The 19349-nt window shown below is 40.9% G+C and overlaps 1 protein-coding gene across 1 annotated transcript in view; it reads left to right on the top strand.

Annotated features, from left to right (window-relative positions):
• LOC139715419 (uncharacterized) overlaps positions 1 to 19349 on the top strand; it is a 39251-nt gene that overhangs the window by 18675 nt on the left and 1227 nt on the right. The window contains exons 2-11 of the mRNA XM_071626994.1: positions 6299 to 6506; positions 7253 to 7397; positions 11280 to 11402; positions 12426 to 12550; positions 13101 to 13250; positions 13708 to 13830; positions 14809 to 14876; positions 15416 to 15517; positions 17006 to 17688; positions 19209 to 19294. Of these exons, the coding sequence (XP_071483095.1) occupies positions 6299 to 6506; positions 7253 to 7397; positions 11280 to 11402; positions 12426 to 12550; positions 13101 to 13250; positions 13708 to 13830; positions 14809 to 14876; positions 15416 to 15517; positions 17006 to 17688; positions 19209 to 19294 (1813 nt within the window). The remainder of the gene's footprint in view (positions 1 to 6298; positions 6507 to 7252; positions 7398 to 11279; positions 11403 to 12425; positions 12551 to 13100; positions 13251 to 13707; positions 13831 to 14808; positions 14877 to 15415; positions 15518 to 17005; positions 17689 to 19208; positions 19295 to 19349) is intronic.

Here is a 19349-nt window from a genome sequence, read left to right as displayed (position 1 = left end):
TTGACAAAAGCTTATGAAATGTGGCACACACAATAGTCTTGGTGGGAAGATGTGCAAGACATATTTTTCGGACATGTCGCAAGCTGCGTTGCCATGGTAACGGCATTTAAATGGCAGAAGATCAAGGAAAGATCGTTCCTTGGGTAAGACTGTCGTCACGGGGCGGGGGTATTAATCACCTTCAGTGATATTTCTAGTTTTTTTTTTTTCAATCAGTTACTACGATAGGATTTTTGAAGCAAAGTGGAGCTTCTTTCGAAAACATAAAATCTTGAGAAAAGACAGAAACGACCAAAATCAGGAGAGGATGTTAGCATCAAATATTAATCAGATCTTAAAGTATTTTTTTTTAAACAATAACGAACAAATGTCTACATAGGAAGAGACTTTTTATACTGTGCAAGATATTGCTTCACAAGCAGAACAAAAGGTATAATATTGTGCTTTTAGGAAGCTTCGGGAAAACAGACACACACACATTAATAGCATTGTTGTGTGTATCTTTATCATATTCTTATAATTTGTTTGAATGCCAGATGTGAATCACCCCCCCCCCCCCAAAAAAAAAAAAAAAAAGACATGCTCTTATCACATTTTCTGAAAAGTGGGATTCATATTGAACAATTTAGCAGGATACAAATCTTGAGATTTTTGCCAGTGTGGACATAACAATCCCACCAATAGCGCGATCAGCGTTGCGATTCAAATCCCAAGAAATCTTGCAGTTACATTGGAATCATGGCAATAATATGCACCACAGCGTGTGAGTGAACACTGGAACAAAAAACCTCAATTTTTTTTTTCAGTCCCTTCATTCTAGCCGTACATGATTGCATAATGCACAGACCCCAAGGGCACAGGTCTTCATTTCAGTTGATTTCAGACATTTGGAGTTTGGTTGACAAATTATTGCAATTAGCACTTTAAGAGCGGGATATTTTTGTCTGTTTTAACCTGCACAAAAACAAAGCAAAAAATCTTGATATTTGGATCACAATCGTCCAGAACATCCCCCTATTCCTGTCTCGTGTGAATGCAGCATGTCTGCGTCTCTCCCTTATCAATTGTTTGGTGTCCTACCAGCCACCCCGAATGCATCTGAAGTAAAAAGCTTTTAATAGCAAGATAAAAGGTGGGGCTCCATTATAGGTGACATTGGCTCACCTTCGTCTGTGGGTCTGTGTGACAAGAGATTGAATACATTCCTTTACTGTGTATGTTGGCCTGGAGTAAAACAAGCCTAATATCAAAGAGTGTAGATTTATCCACAAGGCACCACACACACTTACACACAAACAGACATGCACACACATGTACATATAACTCAGATATACAGCTTCGTACCTGTATAAATACTCACACGGCGGGCAGGCAGGTGTAAACATGAAAGGCATGTAACAGAATTTTCATCACAATACATAATAAAGAATAGGTTTACAGAATATTTTAAGTATACGGAAATGCTGGAAATAGGGAGGAATGCTCCCCATACTCTGGCTGTGACAACATACACCAAAGCAACATACTCTGGGTGTTTTAAAAAAAAAAACAGATAAATGAACTGTCATGGAGAGCACTCATATTTTATTTGCAAACTTTTAACCTATTTTTATGTATATCCAAAGTATTATTTATTTCTATTATATTGTTTGCAATGTATGTATCATGTAGATATCACTGTATGCGTGTGCATCATAGATTTGTTTATTTATATTCTTTCTTTTTTTGTGTACTTTCATTGATAAATTATTTTTCTAACAGCCCGAAAGCTTTGCTAGTCTATCATTAACTCACAGGGCTTTTGTATTTGATTCAGTTATTTTTCTTTAATTCATGATAAGAACAATTTCAGTTCAACAATTCAATGTGGAACTCCATAGCAACCACTCTGAAGAGTTTTTAAGTTGAGTCTGAAAGTTTGCACATTGTATTCATGATTATTAAATACAATGTACCAACTTTCAATGCAATGCAAGTTGTAGCATTATCCTTTCAAAAGTGATTAGGGTTGAATTTGAAGAGTACCAGATGTTTAAGAAAAGAAAAGGAACTCTTCCTCATACTGCACACGACCACACAGACTGGAAAAACATGCTCTGCAAAGAGACGAAATTTCCCTTTTATCCTACACTTCATTGAATAATACTCAGAAGAATTGCTCTGTCAGAAAATATAAAAAGATAGAAATTGACTAGGTCGACTCATTTCTCCCGTTTTGATCAGAGTCCTCGAGTAATATCGGGTAGTGCAACTTTTTGGTTGGTTTTGCGATGCACCATTATGAAGCTTGGTTGTCATTTGTAGTGACAAGGTCAGGTTGGGGGAGGGAGGGGCATTTTTCCACCTCCTCAGTTTGCAGACATCTTTGCCATTCTTGATGAAGAAAATACTCTAGTGGATGTGCCAATTGGCAAATAAAGAAGATTCTTGGAATCAGCTGAAATTTCCAAATATGTTTGCCTTGTGATTACAGATAGTTGTGGTATAGATGCGCTCTGGAAGAAAAAAAAAGAAGGATATTCAAAGAATACTTTTGTATGATTTGTCAGAAAGTTGAGGAACCAGTTAGAGCTATAATATGCAACATGTGCTAGTATAGAAGCGAGATGCCTTCTTTCTACACCTGGAATATGATTGGAACTAGAGGTGTTTACAGTTGCATTGGGAATATCTGTCCTTTAAACTGGGTTACATCACATAGGAGGAGGGGGGTTGGGTGATGGTATGTGTGTACATGTGCACTGTTCTCACATGGAAGCTTCTCATGTGTTTTAGTTTAGGGGTATTCTTTGAATGTGGGGAGGGGAGGGGAGGGAGGAGGGAGCGGGGGAGATGGGGAAGGGAGGAGGAAGTGGGTAAGAGTGATAGCGCTGCGCACAAAACATTCCGCTGCTTTCTTTTGATGCCGGCTCCAATTGGCGCGGGGATCGGAGGCAGGAAGGCTCAAACGGATGGTAGGATGCCAGGGATGCCTCCGCCGTGTCGTCATGTTTGTCTATGTGCCCCAGCTCCTAGGCATAGTTCACGTTCTTCCCATCCCTCCATCTCTCCATCCGTCTGTCCGTCTGTGCGTCGGGTTTCTCCCTCTCTCCGCGTACCTTCTCTCGTCCGCCTAATGTGTTTCACAGGTAGAGGGTTGATTGAGATCCTTGTTTGTTTGCATTCGGGGAGGAGGAACGGAAGAGTTCCTCGCAGAAGAAAATAAGAAACGGGAACGATGGGATGTCTGCTTGTACATGTCTCCAAGAAACATGAAGCAGGAATCGGGTGCATCTGCACTCTTGATTATTTCAATTAGTTAACACAGGTGGGCGTGGCGCATGAACTCGCAAGAGTTGATTTGTGGAATAGGTGATGTTGTGATCAACCACGGCTAATGTCAGCGTCGGTGTGCAAAGTTCTTATCACCCCTGGCATCTTAAGGCAGTGTACATGGTAATTCACATCATTGTGTTTCATCTGCAAAAAGATTCTCTTGAAATTTCATTTTAGAGTCTTTTTGCCAACAGTTTCTGATAGAATAATGAAATCATTAAAACTGCAGATGTGTGTCAGTGAGTAGCACTATTCTTTAATACTGATGTGGAAGTTGGAATAACAACAACAGTAGATAAGGGAACAAGGAATCATGAGTTTGAAAAGTTGCTATTGACAGTTAGTAAAACCCGAGAGAATAGCCACATCAATTCAGTAATGTCCAGATTATGTTAGCATCAATATTGTATGCTCCAAATTGGAGGTGCGGTCATAATTATAAACACACTGATCAGCTGATGACAGAGTGTATCATGAATTCATGAAACACATTAACCTGCCTTGTCCAAGGGTAATGTTGCTGCAGAAATGATTTTCTTTACATCATTGAATTGGCAATGCTACATTTTTCTGCATAGTCTGATATTGGAAAAAACTAGATGGAACTTACTGGATTCATCAGATCTGCATAAAAGAAATCTACAAGGACATGTCAAATTGAGAAAGAAAAAAAGATCCAAACAATTGGAAATGTATTGTCAATGAGCGTGTTTCTACTGAGCGACGAAAATTCGAGGTGATGCCAGCCGATGTGTGGTGATACCGGCCGATGCCGGCCGATACCGGCCGATGCATGGTGACACCTCGAATTTTTCCTCAGTAGAAACAGATCGGGTAGTGGCCGATGCCGGGTGATGCGAGGTGCTCCGTCGTCCACCTATTGAGGTGGTCGATGCGTGGTGACGCGAAGGACGATTCTCAGTAGAAACGCACCAGTTAGCGAAATTCGTGGTGTACCGGACGTCTAGAATTTCTCCCCGCGCTTTTCAGTCGGTTCATCGCACACACTCCTTCGACACATGTGTACAAAATACGTGTATATACACAGCGACAGTGTTCGCATATTGTACCAACTCGCTGTACGTGTTATAGGCCCTATACGTTACGTTATATGTAAATTGTGGCATTCATCGTCTATTGTTCGCGTGATTAACAGCCTAACTTATTGCATTACTAAGCCCTCATCACTTACTTTGATTTTACACCGCGTTATTTCATTTTATATTGTCTCGAATCGCGAGAGTACCACATTAGTATGTCGCAGCCTTGAGAAAATCTCAACTGGACCCTCGATCTCCAAAGATTTCTCATTAGTCAGTGGCAGGATACCAGTACATCTAGTTTGGGGTATGTTGGATGGGGAGACGAAGAGGAATAGCTTATCAAAAAATAGCCGCCGCAGTAGCAAAGCAGGCAGGGTTCGGATGCAGTGCGCGCATGACCCAATCTGTGACTTAAAAATACCTGAATTCCGGAATCGCCGCATTTGCACGTCACCTTTGCATCACCTCTTATTTTATCGCTCAGTAGAAACAGCTCGAGTGGTCATAAAATACGAGGTGCTGCGTTGGACAAAATTCGTGGCGATGCCAGGGATGTGAGGTGCTCTCAGTAGAAACACGCTCAATTTAAGATCCATTTCAGAATTTAGCAATTCAGAGGATTTAGAATAAAATATATGCAACAACAACAACAACAACAAACACACCATTGTGTTTGCCCAGGAAGAGATTTCTCTAAATGAAACACTTACAACAATTGATCAAAATTGTTATAAAAATACACATACAATGTTTTATCAAACCATAAAATGTGGTTCCTGCACGTGGCTAAAAGGGCTCACTGTTGTGCATGCAACCAGTTCATCACAACCACAAGCATGAACTCTGTTTCGGATATGAAGAATTTTAAGTTATCTATAGGCGTGTCTTCATCAGCTCGAAGTTTCAAAATAGCGCGCTATCTGTGTAGTGAAGACGCAAATAGTGCGCTATTTGATCGGGAAAATTTCCCCCCAAAATCTTGGTCTAGTTCGTCAACTAGAGCGCTAATTCGTGAAATAGCGCGCTATTTTGGGTGCGTCTCCATCAGTCCGAAATTTTCCACGATCCCTCACCGCTTCTGGTTAACCAGCTGGCAATGGAAAGCGCATGTACAAGCTAGTGATTGTGTATAGTACATTAGGCCTACACGCACGGTGTATACATTCAAGGATAACATGTGTGAACTATAGGCCTACTGTTGTTGTCATCTTTAAACCAGGGAGGTGATTTCTCACGCCTCCCTATTAAAACTCATAGCCGTCCGTGCATGCTAGCTGCTTTTTTTTTTGTAAACTTCTTCTTCTGCTCCACTCTACCTTAGCTGAAGATTCTTGCAGATTGTGTGCATTTTTGGATTTGTTTAAACATTGCAATTCGTTAATTTCATATAAGATGCCTCACTGCACTGAAGAAAGAGTAGCGTTATTAATATCCCTTTGGAGAGAATTTGCTGTACTGCTCACCTCCCTGGTTGTAGAATCGTACATACGGTGATATAGGAGATTTTGAGCGGGGAAATCCACTTTCGAACCACGAGCCAGGCAGAGTAATATTGCAAAGTGCGCATGCGTCAATTTTCGGACTAATTTCCCGAAGCAGGCTGTTCGAGCTGATGAAGACGCACATTCGCTGTATCGGGCTATTTTCTAAGACCGCAAAAATGTCCCGCTAGTTTGAACTTCGGGCTGATGAAGACACGCCTTATGAGTTGTGCTGTCCCGCTTGGTCTGTTTCAGTATCCTGCATGCAGACCCTCAAACTTGAGGTCATCGGTTCAAGTTCCATTAGCAGCAATGGCAGTGCACTTTATCATTCCCTCATCACTTCAATAGTACTTTGAATGAATCCAAAATTTCTTACTGGATAAATTCCACACTCCAGAAATTGGAAGACTTTCAAACCCAGTCAAATAATGCCTCTTTTGATCCCGTTCTTTACAGCAGCACGTCCAGCACCTCACCGCTGTCCACAGAGGCCCCTGCCCCGCACCCCTCTCCGGCCTCGCAGTCGTCCCAGGCCACCTTTGAGCTTGACCACGAGGCTATCGCCAGCCGCGCCACCGACATGGTCAAATTCCTGTCAGAGGAGAACAGTGCCCTCAGGGACGAGCTCGACACCTACTACCAGAAAGTTGCCAAGCTGCAAAAGGTACCTGTATGAGTTTCTTCGTTATCGTATCGATTGTCACCTGGCAAATCAATGGCAGGTTGCACATTAAAGGGTTAATGCTACAGATCATGTTTCCAGCATGATGTACCCGTAAGGTAAAATAGTAGTCACAGTAGAGCAATAAAAACGATTTGTAGTATAAGGAGGAGATTGTTCTTGTGGATCTGCCATACAAATCTCTGTCCATCCTGCTCAAAACCCAGAGACGCCAAAGTACTACAATGTATAAGCAGGACCTTTCTAGGTCGGATTAATGAGAGCGTTTTAAATCAAATATTGGGTCAAAAAGGGTACATGCACATGGTATTACAGACCTTCCAAGTTTGCCAGATTGTGATGGGGGCTTCTTAGAAAACTGAATAGTCCTTCATGCCCTGGCAAAAGAAAATATGAAAGACTCCCTGATTTGGGCCTTATCTCAGCCTATGGATGTGCATGTTACACATACACACGTATCTCACTGACAGTTTGGAATCTCCCTCAATTTTGATGCATGAATATTTGCAGGCCTGTGTATTGTCTAACACTGCGGACATGGTTAGGTAGAGATAGATACCCACAATTTCGGAGAAATCTGGACCTCGATATCCCCCCCCCCCAAAAAAAACAAACAAACAAACAAAAAAAAAAACAAGAAAAAGCACTCAATCTCTAAGACTGGAGTAAGAGGTAGACTTATCTAACATCTTCACCCCCCTCCCCCTTATTTTGCCACGCACTTGTAGTTTGAGCAGGAGATCCACAACGTGCAAACGGAGCATGAGCGGCTGATCGAGTCCACCAACAAGAGGGAGCACCTGGAGAAACTGGTGAGGGCCAAACTGGAGGTGGAAGTGAAAAAACTCCAGGAAAGGAATCGAGACCTGAGTGGTGAGTGTCTGTCTCATCAGCCATCCAAATCATCCCCTTTCCCCCATCCCCCATTCCCCCATTCCCCCACCCCATCCCCCGTCCCCCCCCCCATACACACCCACACTCATTGTGACCCTATCATACTATAATTTTTTTCCAAGATTCTATGAAATATACTGTATGTACACCAATTGTTTAACGAGTCTGGTGGCATTCGTGAATGAAAACAGCACACGAAATTATCAACTCCGATTGCGACATGAATGCAACATGCACGCATACATTTCTCTGTTCATTATAATACTCCACAATCGCAAATTTCACCACTCGCAAAAGTTTAGGCACCTGCCAAAATTGTGGAGAAATATCCCATATGGTGCCCTCTCATCATTTTAAGAGTTGCAATCAGAGTTGACCAGGGTTTTAGTCATTGCATGGTTGCATTTCAACCTTTACAATGCATCGGTGGAAACTAGAGTGCAGGGTTCATGTAATTTACTGAATACCATTATGCGTGGCAAGCGGGGAGGCCAAGTCGAGCACATTTCAGGTGTACAGAGAATTGAATGAGTGAGTGAATGAATGTACGAATGAATGAATGAACTGTGAGATTGATGCAAGTTACCGATACCATTAATGTGTGGCAAGGGGGGGGGGGGGGCAAGTTGAGCACATTTCAGGTGTACAGAGAAATGAATGAATGAATGAATGAATGAATGAATGAATGAATGAATGAATGCAATTTACTGTTGCCATTAATGTGTGGCGGGGGGGGGGGGGGGGGGGGCAAGTTGAGCACATTTCAGGTGTACAGAGAAATGAATGAATGAGTAAGTGAGTGAGTGAATGAATGAATGAATGAATAATTGAATGCAATTTACTGATGCCATTAAAGGACAAGTTAGTTTATTTCATAGACATGTGGCTTGAGCGAATGCAGCAATATTAGTAGAACATATCAGTGAGAGTTTGATGAAAATCGGACAATCTGTTCCAAAAGTTATGAATTTTTGAAGTTTCTTCTCACTCAAGGCTGGATGAGAAGACTACTATAGCTTGTGATGTCACTTGTGTACAACGATATAATGAAAGAATAAAGAAAATTCAACATATTTTCACTTTTCTCGCACAACAAAAGAACACTTGACTTCTCTCTTTCAGAAGGCAGGGGGAATAATATTTCCCTTAACATATGTCAATGACAAGTCGAAGAAATGTGCACTTTATTCAAAAAGCGAAGTTTTGTGAAATTCTTTTTTTTTTCTTTGTATCGTTGTACGCATTTATGACATCATACACTGTAGTAGTCTTCTCATCCAGCAGTGACTGCGCAGATACTTTAAAAATGCATAACGTTTGAACGGACTGTCCGATTTTCCCCAAACTTTCACTGATGTGTTGTACTAATATTGTTGCATTCACTCAGTCCACATGTACACTATGAAGGTGGACTTGTCCTTTAATGTGTGGCAAGGGGGGGGGGGGGCAAGTTGAGCACATTTCAGGTGTACAGAGAAATGAATGAGTGAGTGAATGAATGAGTGAGTGAGTGAATGAATGAATGAATCAATTAAAGAATGCAATTTACTGAGGCCATTAATGTGTGGCGGGGGGGGGGGGGGGGCAAGTTGAGCACATTTCTGGTGTACAGAGAAATGAATGAATGAGTGAGTGAATGAATGAAAGAAAGAATGAATGAATGAATGAATGAATAAATGAATGACTTAATTTATCAATTAATCAATGAGGTGACTTGCAGAGATTGATTAAAGTGTGATGTTTCATTTAGTTGGAACCATTATTGTCTCTTCTATTTAGGATGCTATATTTTATCAAAGGTAAAGTTGGAAGTCTTTCAACTTCATGTATTTTTGTGCACAGTTGAAGTACAATCTCTGTGTACCCAGTATTTTGGCATCCAGTGGAAATTGCAAATTATATATTGTGTAACATCAAATCATTGAAATCAACACAACTGTTCAGTAAAAGAGTAATTAAGGTCTCAGCCATACCTGGCAAATGTTCATCATATGATGACTATCAAATGTCAAGCAAACAAATTTTTATTCATTGGGAGCTCAAAATATTATGTAATTCCTTAATTTTTGATGAGGAATAAACATTATTGCTATCAGAAAATATGAATTAACATAAAAACCTTGATTTATCTCCACGCAGGATGCTACATAAGCACTTACGCTGTGTTACCCCGATTGCCTGGGGCAAGTGAAGATCAAAGTCAGATTTTGTGCTGCTACAATGGAGTATTAGCCTATCTTATGATATTATGTCATGGAACTCCACCTTGCATTGAGAAAGTGGGAAAAGTGAAAAGTGAAGTTACTAGGATTTTTTTCACTAGAAGAGGTCAATTCCAAATCAGATGGATATGTTTTGCAAACAGGCAGAACAGCATAGCCAAAGCTAAGTCCCATCAATTTGATGATAAGAGATTGGTATGTCTGATATTGATATACAGCCCCAAATTAAACAGTGTAATCCTCTGGCAGCAGGGATGGATAAATATTCCAGATGTTGATTTATTTCTGACCCCAAAATATCAAAGACCGTACACCTCTCCCATCTTTGCCGGCTGATCAGGAAGTTGCGAGGCTGATGTTGGATTCCCAGCTCCGTGCTGTATTTTGATGGGAATGGGACTGGAGCGGTGAGAGAATACCTCACATTCCGCACATTCCCCGCATTCCTAGTTTTGTCTGGGAATGCGGCTTTAGTGTTGACAGCAGAGTTTGTTGACCTCCCGGGAGAACAAAGTCATCTCCGCTTACAAGAGGAGCGTTGTCAATTTCGGTGACCCCTGTTGATCCTTGTCATCATAAAATTGTTATTTTGGCTATTGTGGGTCATGGGGATTGCTACATTAAAAGCTAATTTTACCGAGTCTGGTTTGTCAGTGGCAGGAAAAGTAAGCACGCTATTGGGCCATTTTCTACCCCTAAACACCTGGAAAAAAGAAAAGAAAAAGAAGAGCGGTTTTGCAAAAATGTGGGCATAAACTGCTATTGCTTTTACTCTGCTTTCAAGTTTGTGACTGAGGTATTTCAGTTAAAGAGGCCTTGTGGACTGCACTAGTCTAACACTGTCCTGTTTCATTTTCTTTTTCTGGTTTTTCCCAACTCACTCAAAGATTAACACATATTTAGCCTTTTAATTTGTAATTTGAGTGACATTTTATAGATGCTTGACCCTCTTTCTATATTAATTATGAAAATCATGTATGGAATCATATGTCTAATTTGGGTTATTTTATTTTTATGTGTGTCTGAACCTCAGTTATGAAAACATGAGCAGTTTAATCTTGGACGAAATGCTGCATATGCCATGTAATTTGTTGTATTTTCATTTCAAAAGTCAGCTCATATTTGTGAAATTAACAACTCCCAAAAAAAAATGTTGTCTCCAAATAATACAGTGTGTATCGCCTCAATTGTGGGAAACTGACCACGGATAATACTTAAGGGCCTCCTTCTATTTCATCCCCATGGTTCTCGATTGCAAATTAAATTGTGAATGCCTGTCATTTGTGTCAATTTTGTGTCAGACGCTTGCCCATATTTCAAGAGATCAAAATGGAGACTTCCTCTGAAACATTCAAGATTGTTTTTTTTTTTAATGCTTTGTGGTGCCTTTTCATATCGCACTCTGCACTTGTCTTACACCTCATCTTCATCCCGATTTTACTGCCATTAGTGTCCTTTTCATCCGTCCCGCTTCAATCTATTCTCTGTTCCAGTTTCATCTCTCTCCATGTACCCCCCCTTTCCATTCTCTTTCTCTTTCCTGCTGTAATCCCTCTCTGTCCCCCCCCCCCCCCCCCACCCAAGTGAATACCGGTAATGCTCCAATTTTCGTAATTTGTCCCCATTTTGTCTACCTCAGCCCACGTAGAGACCCATTTCCGAGGCAGCTCCCGACAGGGCAAGGAGAGTGGGAGCTCTGATAAAGACTTGCAGGCAGAGATCTCGAGGAAAGAGAGCATAGTATTCCAGTATCAGATGAAATGTGAGTTTCCCCCAGTTGCAACTTTCACTTCCAAGTCACTGTTTGTTTTGTTTTGGAGGTATATTTTTGCATTATAATACTTTGTCAAACACACAGATGTAGCAAGAGGCAGCCACCCACATACTGTTTTGTCCTAGGCTTACTGATTAGAAACTGCAGAAATGGGTATATGTACATGTACATAGAAGTATCTATATTTGAAACAAACACTCAAGCAAGTTTCTTTTGACTCGTGGCAAAAATGGAAGTGATTTTCATAAATGTTCTCTAGTTCCTTGCCCAAAGTTATGTCAAAATTGCAGTTGGTCTTCTTTGCATTAAGGAATTTTTTAAAAAAAAAACCCTTCCTACAATATTTTAGGGGATATTGCTTTGTTAATGGAAACAACCCTTTATTTTAAGATTTGCGGATATGGTAATGGTAGTTGCAGTGGTGATGAATTGCTACTTTGGCCCTGTCCTTTATACATAGATGTTGCTGTACTTTTGGAGGCTTCTTCTTCTGCTTGTTTTTAGTGTTGTTGTTGTTGTTTTGTTTTTTTCTCAAAAGGGTATCACTACTGTCCTAAGAAATGACAGTGCGCAGAATTAAGCAATGAAATAACAGTGTGAACATAGTTGAACTGCAATCATGTTTTTGGGGGGCACGGAGATTGTGGTGACCTTCCAACCACTCCCGCAGAAAGCCAGCCAGTTCAAGATTGGTTGATGGGAACTTGGAAAGAAGCCAAACCTCCCCATATCACTCTGAAATTCAAAACCTCAATCTGTGAAGCCTTCCTCGGTCTTGAGAACGAACGATGATTCGAATCGTGATTGCAATCGTGTTTGTAATTCAGCAATCAAATTAACTGTTCTCAGTACGTATAAAAGCATGAAAGTGAAGACAGTGATAATTCCATCTTCACTTTCTTTACTCATCAGCCATGTTTGATGTGCTTCAGCCTCATTCTTAGGTTTATATTTGCTTGAATGGTACAATGTGGCAAGTGGCTGTAATGATTAACATGTTATCTGTTTCAGGTAAAGACTTGGAAGAGGCTAACAAGCAGTTGTTGAATGAGCTGCAGGAACAGAGGCAGCACGTAGACATGCTGGACACAGCCTTGTCCAAGGCTCAAGCCGATGTCGCTATGCTGCAGGAAGAGGTGAGGGTTCTGTCCAAACAATTTTTGTTGGCATTGTCTTTCAATTCTATTTCAAAATGCTGTTTGAGTCATTCTCTTCATTTGCTCATAGATGTTAATGTTGTTGCTGTGTGACTTTAGGTGCTTGTGTTTGTGTGTGTATGTTTCTTCCATTCATGATTAATATATTGTTACTACTGTATTTTCTGTTTTGAATTCAAGTTGTAGAAAATGCAGCTGTAAGAATTCGCTTTATGATTTATTTATTTTTTTATCATTTGAAGGAAATCTAAGAAAGATTTTAAAAAAAAAAAAAAAAACTTAGGCAAACCAAACAATCCAGTCACATGATGTGAACATACATATGTAGTGTCAAATATACATACATACATACATACGGACAAATAAGTTGTGAGCAAAAATATTATTGACTACTAACCTGTGGGTAGCAGTGTCCAATCCATAAAGCCAATTTTTTATGTTTCCCTAATAGTTTGTCCATATGTGCAGCTTTTCCTAGATAAATGCATTGCCCCTCTCCTCTGCTCTCTGTTACCCCTCTCGCCTCCAGTGCGCCCACCGACAGGTGTACGTGGAGAAGGTCAGCTCCATGAAACAGATCCTGACCTCACTCCAGGTGGCCCACCTCAAGCGGGAGAAGCTGGAGACCAAGTTCCGGCAGAAGCTAGAGCAGGAGATCGACAAGCTCCGTGGTCGGGAGGTCAGTCAGTCAGATCTTGCGAATCCCCCTGGCAGTCTTAAGCCGTTGAGGAGGGACTGATTTTTTTTTTTTTTTTTACAACGTGCATTTCCCATAGACACCTATCCGAGTATATTCGGGACTCGTCCTCGACGGGTTAAACCCTTATACCCTGATTTTGATGCGCGACATGTGGCCCTGTTAAGATAATCATCTTTATATTTCATTAAAACATGAAGCTATAGAGGAGCACTATGGCTGCAAAGAGCATTGAACAGGACTAAAAGTGTCGAAGCAGGGCTTGAACCTTTTAGCTTTTTTTTGAAAGTCTTGTGCACACCCACTAGACCATATTATCTTCCCCCACCCACCTTCCCACTGATTAAAAAAAAAAAAAGTTGGACAAATCTATTAGCAGGCCATGATAATAAATGAATGCTTTAAATTATCTCTGTCTGTTTGGCCTCACCCACAACAGGACTCGGCAGCCAATCAGGATGAAGGGGTTTCCGAGCTGGAGGACGTCCGAGGAGAGACGCTTGTCGGTCAGCTTGCGGAGAAAGAGAGTACCATCCTCAAACTTGAGGCCGAAGTCAGTAAGGTAAGGAGAGATGGACAGCACACATCTCCTTCCCCCTACAAACAAACAGGGAGAAAGTTTCTAAATCAGTTTTTACATTGTCCATTTCTATGAAAAATATTTGCAATGTAGCTGTGTGGTGGCTGACAGCATGCTCTGAATGGTATTGTAAACTAGCAACTTGTGAACAGTGCTTGACACTGGACTTGCAGTCCATTCCGCAACCCTTTTTTGTTCTTACGTAAATAATTCTTACAACTAATAGCTATATTCATCAGCACTGATACTGAAAGTCTCCTTATCTTTTGCTTTCAGATGTGGCTTTTCCAACCTCTTTCTCTTTTATTAGGGACTTACAAAACCTCATATGCTGTTCTCTCTTGATTTCTCTGCACTGAAATGCACCTTTTGTTTTCAAAAGCAATAGATGGATTCATAGATTGGTGATATAATACGTCATTGCCATAGTCACTGTTGTTGTGTTTTACTTCTGATATGCAGAGCAAATTATGTTCACTCTTTAATACCAGTTTCCTGTGAAGAGGTATTTTTTACCATTGGGAGCAATGCTTTAAAAAATGTTTGAGTCATCACATTTGATTCATACAGCTTGTATGTGTAGGTCAGTTGTGTCACAAAAATCCTTCAATATAAAAATTTTGCAATAAAGCCTAAAATATAAGGAGATATCACAATTTTTCTCGAGGAACCATAAGTGTAGATGGTTTATTCTAGAAATAATTTTATTATAGCTATTGTTCACTTTTCGTATATTTAACAATACTTAACATTGATTATACTTCTTAACATTTCTACATTGGTTGTATCTGTAACTCACGTTTTAGAACTATTTTGAAGCACTAAAGCTGGGTCTTTAAATGGTGAATAATGCCTTTAACTTTAACTGGTCACTCTCATAGCAAAATATCTTCGTATTAAAGATTAACACGTCTTTTTGTTTTGTTTTGTTTTACCCCTCCATCACTTTTCTATTCTCAGTGGGAACATAAATACCTTGAGGAATGTGCAATCAGACAGTGCCGAGTGGACCATCCAGTCAGCTCCAGGTAACTTTTCAAACAGAGTACCGTTTATCCAGGGCTCAACACTAACAGTGGCCCGGTGGCCCAGGGCCACCAAAATTTTTTGGGAAGTATGTCAATAAATTCGTAACTTTTTGCGCTGGAAATTAGCAGCTAAATTTGTTTAAAGGATGGATGAAAAGGACTGAATGAGTGCCTGAGAGTGAGTGTTGCGAGTTTGTTGAGATTTATTTATGAGTAGATATGTCCACCTTCCAATTCTTACTATGATAAAACTTAAATATTTGACTCATAAAAAAACAGGACTTTTAATGTTCTTTTTTTTTTTCGGGGCCACCAAATTTTTCTCTCGGGCCACCAAAAATTTGAAATTGAGGATTTTGGTGGCCCCATTGGGCCCCATTGGGCCACCAAACAAAAAAGTTAGTGTGGAGCCCTGGTTTATCACTCGAAAATGAGAATATTTACAACAGCAGTATATGTACACATTCTCATCATCACACCTAGTCTTGTCTCAAGTCTTCCCCTCACACGTATTCTTGTTGCACGCGTTCTCATGACAGGTTGGATGCGATGGGTGACCAGGAGGTGCAAGGGGAGAGAGGACAGGGCAGCGAGGGGAGTGACCTCATTCACAAGGCCAGGATACAGGACTTGGAGGGAAGGTGGGTCATGTGACATGTCACATGTGTGGAACAGGTGTCATGTGAGCATTGGTAGAAAGTTAAAGTGATGGTACAGTTTTTGGTTGAGATGGGGCATCATTTTTCCTTCTTTATCGTGAGATAATGAGAGAACTCAAATGAAATATGAAAGAACATACAATTTTAAGAGGGAAGTTTATTTGTAAACAATTGGTTTTGAAGTAGCTGAGATATCCAAACATAAAGAGGTCCTAAATAAAAGATGGGACCCACTTTTTATTAGGACCACTTTGTTTTACTTTGTTTTTGGATATCTCGGCCATTTCAAAACCAGTTAATAAAATAAATTTTGATTTCCTCATAGAATTATGTTTTCTTTCATATTTCAGTGGATTCTAATAATTAACTTGCAAAGAGTTAAAATGTGAATCCCCCATCTCAACCAAAACTATACTATCCCTTTAACATATGCAGTCAACCTTGCCTATTAGAGTCAAATCTATTTGGACTGAAGAAATAGCTTCAACTCAGAGAAAGTTCAACATAAGAGCGATTAAAATCAATAGAATATAAAGAGAAGAGGACTTGAAAAGACCTTTGACTATCACAGAGGTACCAAGTCTCACGCATTCTGCGTGAGACTCAAGCATTTAGGGTCTGTCTCACGATCTCACGCATGGCACCCATTTTTCTCATGCATTGGGCGAAGTCTGCAACTTGGGCCTATAATAAGGAGCATAACTCAAAAGATTAAAGTGATAGTTGCAATTGAAGGTATATTTCCCTTACGTCTTTCAAATCAGTAAAAATGGTCACTGAAGTATGCACCTGATCGCACCATTAAGAGCTAAAAATTGGAAAAGCTCCCTACCGTGGGAGGCCACAGGGATAAAAACCCCTCCTACACCCTCGCTTGCTCGCACATTTGCGCACCGAGATGCCGAACAATGCCGAGTCATGAAAATCTCACTCATAAAAATTTTTTGAACTTGGCATCCCTGCTATCATGGTTATTATTCTACTTATGCAAGTTTGACTGTACGTCCATGCAAGATTGATGTGCTGTTGTATTTCTATTCTGAGAGAATAAAATGGTATTCTTCCACTGTAGCCATCTAGTGTGTCACCATCATATTGGTCAAGTGTACAGAAGTGAACTTCTTGTTTATAAACTTCTTTCCCCTCCCCCCCTTGTTTTAATTTGACCAGGTTTGCAGATATTGACTGCCATTCATGGCTGAGATATCACCTTCTATGGCTTTGAAGGACTTGAGTATCTTAAGCAAGAGAGGAAATAAATACTCATGCACTAGACTGAGTGAATTCTGAGGAAGGGAAAAAAAAATCATAAAATTGAGATTTGATTGACAGATGATGGAATTGTCATTAAAGAAATTATACCATATTTCAGTATAGCCGTGGTATAAATTGTGTAGGAAAGTAATTACATGCACAAAAAAAAAAACTACTAGTGACTACTTACTATTGAAACATTTTCTTGCTTTCCAGGCTCTCTGCGCTGTCTCTTGAGGTCCAGAAACGTGACATGATCATACAGGCTTTGCAGAATCAGTATCTAGAGCGGGGAAACTTTCCGTCCATGTCTACATCCTCATCAACCGAGCGCCTGGTGAATCCAGTCTCCATGGCCTCTTCCAGCCAGCCATCCTACCAGAGCCTTCTCCTCCGTCGCGATTCAATAGACTCCTCGTCAACGCCCGGCAACCTGGCAGAGTCATCGCCGGCCGTCAGCTCCAGCTCGCTGCAAAACCTGGACGCTCCCCGCTCGCCCGGGAGCTCCACCATAGAACCAGGCTTCATCTCCCATCACCAGGCGTCGCCCGCCTCCTCCACACACTCCCTGCATCACCAACCCCAGGCCAAGTCGCCCAGATCCTCCACCCAGAACCTGTACGCCGCCACGCCCCCTGTCTCCGCCTCCTCTTCCAACCCGAACCTGAGCCACGCCTCGCGCTCCCCGGCCACTTCCCAGCAGAACCTCAGCCACACGCACGCCACCCTGGGGAGCAGCCACACCCCGGCAGGGTCCCAGCAGAGCCTTGGAACCACCCCACTCCGCCCCTCCAGCCATGGTTCAGTTGGCTCCGGCCTGGGCTCACAGGAGAGGCTCATGGGCTTCAGTGACTCCTACACATCCTTGAGCACCTCAGGGTTATCCATGACAGGAACAGGTGAGTAAAAAAGAAGCAGTTCCATAATCACAACATCTCATCATTTGAGAAGCAAACTTGCATTGATAGCAACACATTTGCTCCTGTGACAACTGTTCCAGCCTTATTTTCACCAAGGACTTAGGGTTAGGCAGGGATGCACAATAACCCATTTTTTCTACTGATCCGACCTGTCTGTCGGACCAGTAGGTACCCAGTTTTTTCATGATTTACTGGTCCATGCCTGAAAAAGTTACTGGTTTGACAGTGAATTTTACTGGTCAGGGACTGTCGGACCAGTGCCAGTGCGCAGTTTTGGGTTAGGGTTGTGATAGGGTTTGGGGTTTAGTTTGATGTAAGGATTAGGATTAGGATTAGGGTTATGTTTGTGGGTAGAATTTATGTATGGCTTAGCATGCTCATATCTCATGGGAGCAATTGTGACAGGAGCAAATGTCATGGAACTGTTATTGATACCACTGGACCTTTTTACAAAATTAAAAGACAAATATCCTTTTATGAATTTGCTAATTGCAACAGAAAGCGTGCCTGAGCTTTTCCATAGCACAACCACTCTTTCAAACAGACTTTATAGGTATTAAAGAAGTATAAAGAGTTAGTCAAACAAATGAGTTGTGTAAATCATTACAGGGTCGAAGGGGGAGGGGGACATCATGCATTGAATATCGTGGTAAACCAGCCTGTGCTCTCTGTAGATTTGACATTTTGTAGAAATTTGGGGTGGTATACAGGAAGATGGTTGCTCCTTGTAAGCAATTAATTGGATTTTGTGGATTTAGCACCTTTTGAACAAAACTTTAGCACAGTACATTATGTAAATGTTGTTTTCATGACTAGTTTCTGTGACTTTGTGTATTTTTCTGGGATGATTTGTTGTTTTTACACACTCTCCTCCTGTTTCCTCCATCTCTCCAAAGAATTTGTATGCATAGAAACGAAAGAGTTCACAAGTAATAATCAAGTATATGTGGGTCATCTGAAAAGCTACCCAAGCAGGAATGCTAGCCAGCCCAGCCTAGCCTAGCCTTATTCTGGAGTCAACGTACCGTCAGGCATGCACACAGGCTTGTGATCAGATCCAGCTGAATTTAGCTCCTTTTGGAACAAAACTCAATTTTCATTGCCTGATTTTCTCCATTTTCCTCACAAAAATCTCACTACTTTGAAGAGTTTACAGTATGGGACTACTAAAAGTGAAAACATTCCGGTCAAAAATGTGCAATTTGATGTGAAATGGATCTACAGTTATAGCACTTTTTTTGAAAGGAAGTCTTTATATGTATATGTGTATATACCAATGTATGTGTGAAAGAGTTCTGATTGTATGTTCTCACTACTTTGAGGAGTTTGCAGTATGGGACTACTAACAATGAAAACATCCTGGTCAAAATTATGCAATTTGATGTGGAATGGATCTATAGCACTTTTTGGAGAGGAAGTCTTCTTATGCATAATTATATGAATATATGTATGAAAGAATTCTAATAGTATGTTCAAATTGCTCTGTACTATCAACCCAGATGGCGGTAGCGAGGCAGACATGGCTAGGGAGAGGTCTTTTCTGGACGAAAAGTTGAAGCAGCTGGACCTAGAAATAGCTCAACAGGTATCAAAGGACTCCCCCAAAGAGATCTCTTAGATAGGACTCATTCGTTCATTCA

The sequence above is a fragment of the Diadema antillarum genome, unplaced genomic scaffold, assembly GCF_040938485.1.
Source record: "Diadema antillarum isolate AM-2024a unplaced genomic scaffold, OU_Dant_1.0 scf00000048, whole genome shotgun sequence".
In the NCBI taxonomy this organism is placed as follows: domain Eukaryota; kingdom Metazoa; phylum Echinodermata; class Echinoidea; order Diadematoida; family Diadematidae; genus Diadema; species Diadema antillarum.
The sequence above is the reverse complement of the archived record's forward strand: the minus strand, read 5'-3'. Positions and strand labels throughout refer to the sequence as shown.